Source organism: Nematolebias whitei, chromosome 19, assembly GCF_014905685.2.
Source record: "Nematolebias whitei isolate Nwh7 chromosome 19, NemWhi1, whole genome shotgun sequence".
Taxonomy (NCBI): domain Eukaryota; kingdom Metazoa; phylum Chordata; class Actinopteri; order Cyprinodontiformes; family Rivulidae; genus Nematolebias; species Nematolebias whitei.
Genome location: NC_056516.1, coordinates 7,001,662 through 7,009,813, shown reverse-complemented (window position 1 = coordinate 7,009,813; position 8,152 = coordinate 7,001,662). Strand labels below are relative to the sequence as shown.

At 41.7% G+C, this 8,152-nt stretch overlaps 1 protein-coding gene across 1 annotated transcript in view; it reads right to left on the bottom strand.

Annotated features, from left to right (window-relative positions):
* The window catches only part of top2b (DNA topoisomerase II beta), a 198,753-nt gene that overhangs the window by 4,476 nt on the left and 186,125 nt on the right, over positions 1-8,152 (bottom strand). The window contains exons 31-35 of the mRNA XM_037693118.1: positions 4,920-5,133; positions 4,730-4,809; positions 1,204-1,287; positions 538-666; positions 380-465 (exon numbers count right to left, since the gene is read on the bottom strand). Coding sequence (XP_037549046.1) covers positions 380-465; positions 538-666; positions 1,204-1,287; positions 4,730-4,809; positions 4,920-5,133 — 593 coding nt within the window. The remainder of the gene's footprint in view (positions 1-379; positions 466-537; positions 667-1,203; positions 1,288-4,729; positions 4,810-4,919; positions 5,134-8,152) is intronic.

The following is an 8,152-nucleotide window of genomic DNA, read 5'->3' as shown; positions in this document are numbered from 1 at the left end:
TTTTTATCATTACATTATGGAAAATAATGACCTTTATCACAATATGCTAATTTTTTGAGAAGGACCTGTAGATGTTTCAACAATGTGCAGGATGGGCAGAGCGCACTCTAGTGGTTTAAGAGAACTCTATGGACGTTCCAAAAGATTAATTTTTTTCCTGAAACAGTTAGTCCAAATGGTGTGATTGCCTGAACGTTCCATTTTTACCATCACTAGTTTAGATGGTACATGGTACTGGTTCACTTTATGAACTTTTCACAGCAAATCAAAGAACTGTTTCATTCAGCACTCCCCTCCTCCTCCTCTGTCTAGCAGGTTGTTTACAGAGTTTCCTTCAGAGGACACGTCAGAAGTCTTGTTTAAATGGAGGCACACTCACTCTGCCAGCAGGTTTCGCAGACTTCTTCACTGGACTGTACTCATCTTCAGATCCAGAATCCTTCCTCTTTCTGCCCCGGCCTTTACCTGCAACGGTTCATCACACGTTACAACACAAAGACTTAAAAAAACAAAATAAAATAAGAGAGCGTGTTGTACCTTTGAGGGCTGGTGCAGTTTTCTTGGACTCTGTGTCAGACTCAGAATCCCAGATGGATTTATCTGGTCTCTTTGCTTTTGGTGCTGGTGTTTTTTTAGGTTTGGGAGCTGCATCTGAGGACTTCTTAGCTGCAGCAGAAACCAGAACCTCTGTTAGAAACACCACCTTAAACAGGTAAGTTCTGCAACGACGTGATCTAGACTCAAAGCTATCTGCTGGTTCCTTAAATAACGTTAACTGATTTTTATGTGAATGTTTCTGTTCAGTGCCCTGAGACGACTTCTGTTCTGACTTGCAGTTGTTTATCTCCAGGTACTCCAGTTGCCTCCCAGAGACCAGAAACATGCACGCTAGGCTGTTTGAGAGTGAAAGAGTGAATGGTTGTTTGTCTTTTTTGTCTCTATGTGTCCCTGTGATGGACTGGAGACCTGTCCAGGGTGTCCCTCACCTCTCTCACAGTGACTGCTGGGCATAGGCACCGGCGACCCCCGCGACCCAAAAAGGAAGATGTGGGTAAAGGTAATGGATGGATGTATGGATGGATGTACAGTATGTATGTATGTATGTATGTATGAATTGTAAACACCACGAGGTCTAAGCACTGCTCGGGTCTAAACTGGACTACATGCGTGGAGCGCCCCCTGCAGGTCAAACACACACATCACCTTTCTTTGCTGCATCAAACACTGAGCTGCTGGAGTAAGTGGAGAACGCAGGACTGTTGTCATCGCTGTCGGACCTGGACCCCTCTGAAAAACACACACAGCAAAGCCCCTTGGTTGTAGTAGATCACTGAGTTTGTTTTATTTTGTCATGAAAACACAACTGCTACCAGGAGAAGGTGAAAATAAGGTTTACGATTGTGAGGAGCTCAAAACTTTAACAGAAGCAACATAGAAGAAAACTGTTTTAAAGAGAACCTCACAGAATATTTTGGAACTAGCCAAGCATCACCTTTAAAATGGTAAATGGACAGTACTTATATAGCGCCTTTCTATCTTATTTCAAGATACTCAAAGTGCTTTAAACTACAATCTGTGTCCTCATTTACCCATTCATACAGCACTCTACTAGATCTCTACAAAGCTAATTGAACAAATCATTCTAAAGAGACTAATCAGAGCTTTATCACATTCATGCACTGATGGGACACACATCAGAGGCAACAAGGGGTTCAGTGTCTTGCCCAGGGACACTTTGGCATGTGACTGCTGATGGATTCGAACCCCCAACTCTTGCATTGGAGGACGACTGCTCTAACCACTCAGCCACAGCCGCCCAAATGAAATGAAACACAATAACCAGAATAATTCTCAGTTATTCTCAATAATTTCTGAGTGGGAGGCTAAAGGCTCACAGTAGGAGGTGGAGTCATTTCCCAACATAAACTCACAGTTGTTCTGTGCAGTGAACATGTTGGTGCACGCAGATTGTTTAAACTCTGATCACTGATGAAAATGTCTCACCAGCATCACAGACATGAAAAGAGTTATGAAGTCATACTCAGTAGCAGCTGTCAATCAATTTGTAGGAGAGGGAGAATGAGACACAGGTACAGAAAAAAAGTAGTTATTATTAAATTGTTGCAGAACATTACTTTAAGAGTCTGCTCATCACTGAACAGAGTTTGTACATTTTACCATCAGCTGATGTTCTGCAGCCTGAGCTGAGATGAAAACTAGTCCTAAAGGAAACTCTACATTACATTTCTCAGGAAGTTTGTAAAGATTAAATCTACCCAGCAGGTGTTTCACATCAGCCTACTTTTTTTTTCTCTACTTACCTAATGTTTACTCTGTTTATAATGTTTAATCTAAATGCCTCTCTTCCAGGTCTTTATGTTTTATAACTGTAAGCCCAGTTGTTGGTTCGGTTAGTTCATGTGTCAAACTCAGGGCCAGAAGGCCAAATCTCAATAAACATTTATTTTCCCCCTAAAAAACATTATAAATGTAGCTCTCAGATTTAATAAAAAAATAAAGTAAATGAAATATAAATCTTAAATGTAGCTCTTAGATGTAGTTATCACATCTGTTGTAATGATCCTTGATGGTTTGTATTTGAAAAAGATGAGTCAAATAAATGTGCAAGTACAGTAGGCAAGTTAACTCTGTGCATTAAACATTTCCTTCATATTATTAAATAAATAAAAAGAACTGTGCTGGGTAAAACCACATTTCATATAACTTCAGCAAAGTTCTGTTTATTCAAAGTGAGCCTATAGATGAAGTTCAGTGTATAATAGTAGGAGAAACACTGAAGTTATATTTTCTATTTGTGTGTTCATTCAACCTTTATTTAGACAGATAAGTCACATTGAGTCTAGAAGACTCATTTACAAGTGAGATCTGTTTAGACAGACAAAAAGTAGTGAAACTGGACACATGTAGGAATTGGAGGCAAAAAAATTCCTATCAGAGTTGTTCTTCCTGCCTGAGAAGAAAAACTCTGATATTAAAAAACACCTCGCACAAACAAGCACATAGTGACATAGACATTCTGCATAGGGGGAGACGACAAGAGCAGTGAGCAATGTCCATGGACGCTCTCGAGGACACTGTAAGAGTTCTGATAAGGATAGAATAATCAACCAGTTTCCTCTGGTGAGACCCATAAACATTCTCGAGGTATGTCGGTGAATGGCCAAGAATAACGCCTATGAGAATCCAAGAGTCCTGAAATGATGACAAGCTTATTCAGCTGGTTTCATCTGTTTATCAGTTGGAAATTTCTCAGGGAGGGGGTGATGAGCGTCAGATCACATGTTCTCCAGGTGAATTCAGATAAGATGACCTTCAAGGCCAGCCAAGGGAGCCAAATTCAGATAAACACAGTTGTTTTGGGGAGAGGCAGAACTTAATGACATCTACCTTGAGTCTGTGTTGGTGCAAACAGTTCTGAAATGTCCAAATTACATGGCCACACCAATGGAACGTGCCTGAGTAAAATCCCTGAGATCTGATCCATTCTGCCCAAAGCATTTGAGTCCGGGTACTCGAGACACGAACCAAGCCATCATAAAGGCAAGCAGCGTGATTGGGTCCAAATTTGCTGCCAACGACTTCCTTGATTGTTGATAAGACCAGCAACCAGCCGAACCCAAAAAGCAGGACCCAGTTATCATAAATCCAATTAAATATGCATCCTTAAAATCCACAAATGGCAGCAGAGATAGACACATCATCAAGTCTTCAAGTCGATGAGATAACCAGCTGCGTGCGTGCCAACAGGGCATAAAGGCTCGCCTAAAGCCTGTATTCTCTTCAAAGAAATGTTGTAAATTGAGTTGAGGGACCAACTGATCAAAACAAGTCCATAATTATGGTTTGGAAGATATGCAAGAAAGGCTCAGAAGCAGTTTCACAGACAGACAGAGCAGCAAAGTGGAGAGGGAGGGGAAAAGCGTCCGACCTCAGCAAGAGCAAGTGGTGAAGTATACTTGATGTGTGAAATTACTGTATGAAGTAAGGACTGTACTTATATATAGTGCCTTTCGATCCAATGTTTCCCCTACGATTATACAAGCAGGGTGCCCCACCCTGTCAACAGAACTGAGCGCCCTGCAGGACTTCTAGTACTTGGGGTCCACTGTCCAGGAAAATGGGGAGTGTAGTAAAGAGGTGAAAAAGAGAGTCCAGGCAGGATGGAGTGGATGGAGAAAAGTTTCAGGAGTGATTTGTGACAAAAGGGTGTCAGCAAAGGTCAAAGGAAAAGTTTACAAGACAGTGATGAGACCAGCTATGTTGTATGGTCTGGAGACAGAAACATGGACAAAAAGACAGGAGAAAGAACTGGAAGTGGCAGAAATGCAGATGTTGAGGTTCTCCTTAGGAGTGACATGGATGAGGAATGAGATTAGGAATGAGAACATCAGAGGTACAGCACAGGTTGAACAACTGGGAGATAAAGTTAGAGAGGGCACACTGAGATGGTTTGGACATGTCCAGAGGAGGGACAGTGGGTATATTGGTAGAAGGATGTTAGAAATGCAGCTGCTAGGACAAAGACAAAGAGGAGATATATGGATGCAGTTAGAGAGGACATGGAGGTAGTTGGAGGGAGGACAGAGGATGTAGAGGACAGAGTGAGACGGAGGAGGATGAGTCGCTGTGGAGACCCTGAAAAGGGAAAAGCTGAAAGAAGAAGAAGAGAAAAAAAAAGAAGACAGACCCTGAAGAGCTTGGAACTTACCACTGTTGTTGCTCTTCTTAGAAAAGACTGACTTTGATGAGAAGATGCTGGTCACCTTTTTTTGAGCTGCAGGAGCAAGCCTTTTAAGAAGCAGAGTCATGATTCAGGATTTAATTTAACATCAGTGTAAACAACAACAACAACAGCAACAACAACAACAAGAACTACTGTGTCTTCCTTGGAATCTTACGTGGGCTTCTGTTTTAGAGGCGAGTAGGAGTCTTCATCGTCGTCTTCATCGTTTTGGTCACTGAAGCGGTCCTTTGAGTCGGAGCAGCCAAAGTCATCTTTGACAAACCTCGCCAGGGAGGAGGCCGCTTCGTCGTCACCATTTTCCTCTTCATCTGCCTCCTCCTCTTCCTCTTCCTCCTCTGAGAAGTCAAACGTGTATTTTGGCTTGGAGGCTGGAAAAACAGAGCAGAGTGGTGTCAAAGCAGTTCATTTTAGAAGCAGCAGTGTGATTATTGCAGATGTTTGCATCAGACTGAGCTGACAAAAACTCATCTGCTATTTCTGGCCTCAGGCACTTTGAGATCAAGGAGCTCAGGATGAATTACACTGATATGTGACATTACAGAACAATCCCTGTGACTAAAACCAAGAACAGTGTTTCCCCTACACATTATACAGGCGGGGTGCCCCACCCCGCCAACAAAACTGAGCACCCCGCCTACCAAACTGAACTTGCCCCTCCCACCCCTACCCGGCACTGACATATCACTAAGGTAGCGGCGCAAAATACAGGCTCTCTAGCTAAAAAGCCAAAGGCAGCACTCGCATGGCCTCTTCCCTCATGCTGAACGCTCCCCGCCCCCGCTCAAAAACTGTTAGTACAAGCTGCGCTCAGACATGTCTCCGTCACCCCATCAGCAAAAATCATGGATGAGATGAGCACCCCGCCATGGCAAGCTAACTAGGGGAAACACTGAAACATTACTATTTTAATTTTTGCTCTCATTTCCACTAGCCAAAACAATATGTAAAATGTAAAACACTGATTATGTTCATAGACCACGGGACAGATGATGTTCTGGGCTCAGAATCTGAGGAGCAAGCCTCCCTTGGTTTAGTTGTTAGGCATCAAAAACATCTGCTCTTTAATTGGCAGCATGTCACATACACAGAACTTGCATTAAAAACTGAAGAGAATAAATATTAACAAGCTGTGTTCACATTATTCATCTATGTTTTTCAATTTCAAATGTTAAAAACTTCAACTACTGTAGGATTTTACAAACCAGATTCCAAAAAAGTTGGGACACTAAACAAATTGTGAATAAAAACTGAATGCAATGATGTGGAGATGGCAAATGTCAAAATTTTATTCATAATATAACATAGATGACAGATCAAAAGTTTAATCTGAGTAAATGTAACATTTTAAAGGAAAAATAGGTTGATTCAAAATTTCACAGTGTCAACAAATCCCAAAAAAGTTGGGACAAGTAGCAATAAGTGGCTGGAAAAAGGAAATTGAGTATATAACGAACAGCTGGAAGACCAATTAACACTAATTAGGTCAATTGACAACATGATTGGGTATAAAAAGAGCTTCTCAAGAGTGTCAGTGTCTCCCAGAAGCCAAGATGGTAAGAGGATCACCAATTCCACCATTGTTGCACAGAAAGATAGTGCAGCAATACCAGAATGGTGTTACCCAGCGTAAAAGACTTTTAAGTTATCACCATCAACCGTACATAACATCATCAAAAGATTCAGAGAATCTGGAACAATCGCTGTGCGTAAGGGTCAAGGCCGTAAAACTCTACTGAATGCTCGTGATCTCCGGGCCCTTAAACGTCACTGCACCTCAAACAGGAATGCCACTGTCAAGGAAATAACAGAATGGGCTCAGGAATACTTCCAGAAAGCATTGTCAGTGAACACAATCCACCATGCCATCCGCCGTTGCCAGCTGAAACTCTACAGTGCAAAGAGGAAGCCATTTCTAAGCAAGCTCAGACGTTTGCACTGGGCCAGGGGTCATTTAAAATGGATTGTGGCAAAATGGAAGACTGTTCTGTGGTCAGATGAGTCACGATTTGAAGTTCTTTATGGAACACTGGGACGCCATGTCATCCGGACCAGAGAGGACAAGTATAGCCCAAGTTGTTATCAACGCTCCGTTCAGAAGCCTGCATTACTGATGGTATGGGGTTGCATGAGCGCTTGTGGCATGGGCAGCTTGCATGTCTGGAAAGGCACCATTAATGCAGAGAACTATGTTCAAGTTCTAGAACAACATATGCTCCCATCTAAACGTCATCTCTTTCAGGGAAGACCCTGCATTTTTCAACACGATAATGCCAGACCACATTCTGCAGCAATCACAACATCATGGCTACGTAGGAGAAGGATCCGGGTACTGAAATGGCCAGCCTGCAGTCCAGATCTTTCACCTATAGAGAACATTTGGCGCATCGTAAAGAGGAAGGTGCGACAAAGAAGGCCCAAGACAATTGAACAGTTAGAGGCCTGTACTAGACATGAATGGGAGAGCATTCCTATTTCTAAACTTGAGAAACTGGTCTCCTCTGTCCCCAGACGTCTGTTAAGTGTTGTAAGAAGAAGGGGGATGCCACACAGTGGTAAAAATAGACTTGTCCCAACTTTTTTGGGATTTGTTGACGCCATGAAATTTAGAAACAACAGATTTTTTCCCTTAAAATGATACATTCTCTCAGTTTAAACTTTTGATCTGTGATTTGTGTTCTATTCTGAATAAAATATTAGATGTTGGCACCTCCACATCATTGCATTCAGTTTTTATTCACAATTTGTTTAGTGTCCCAACTTTTTTGGAATCTGGTTTGTATATAAATATTTGTTCTTTGTCATGTATGATGAGCATTCCTCTGTCAGTCACTGTGAGTTTTAACAACAGCCTGACCGGTTCTGTTGGCTCTCTCTTAAACTGACCCTCACCATTAGCTACAGACTGGTAAGACACCAGTTTTGTCTCGTGGCCAAACAGGCTTATGGTCATCTAATTTAGAGCAAATTATCTTGGAAGAAACTTCTGATAAAGTTGGTGCTGTTAAAGTAAACCCTCAAGTGAAAGCAGCAGCAGTGAGTGGGTGTCCTGTAGACTAATCTTTGGTCAGATCAGTCATTTGATGAAACTACTTTTAAGAAATATCAAAACTAAAAAGCATAGTTTCCTCAAATGATAGGTGTGGTCAGTTTACAAATAGAATAAAATATTATATGATGGTGTCCATCATGGATTTTACTTGGCAACCCAATTTTTTATAATGACCTTACTAACAACCAGATGCAGCCATACCAAAATCAAAGTCTATGCCTCACTTATTTTCCATGTTATCATGCTAACAACACGCACAGACACACAGAGGATATTTCCAATCTCCCTCTTCTATTCAATTCAGTTCAATTTAGTTTATTTATATAGCACCAAATCAC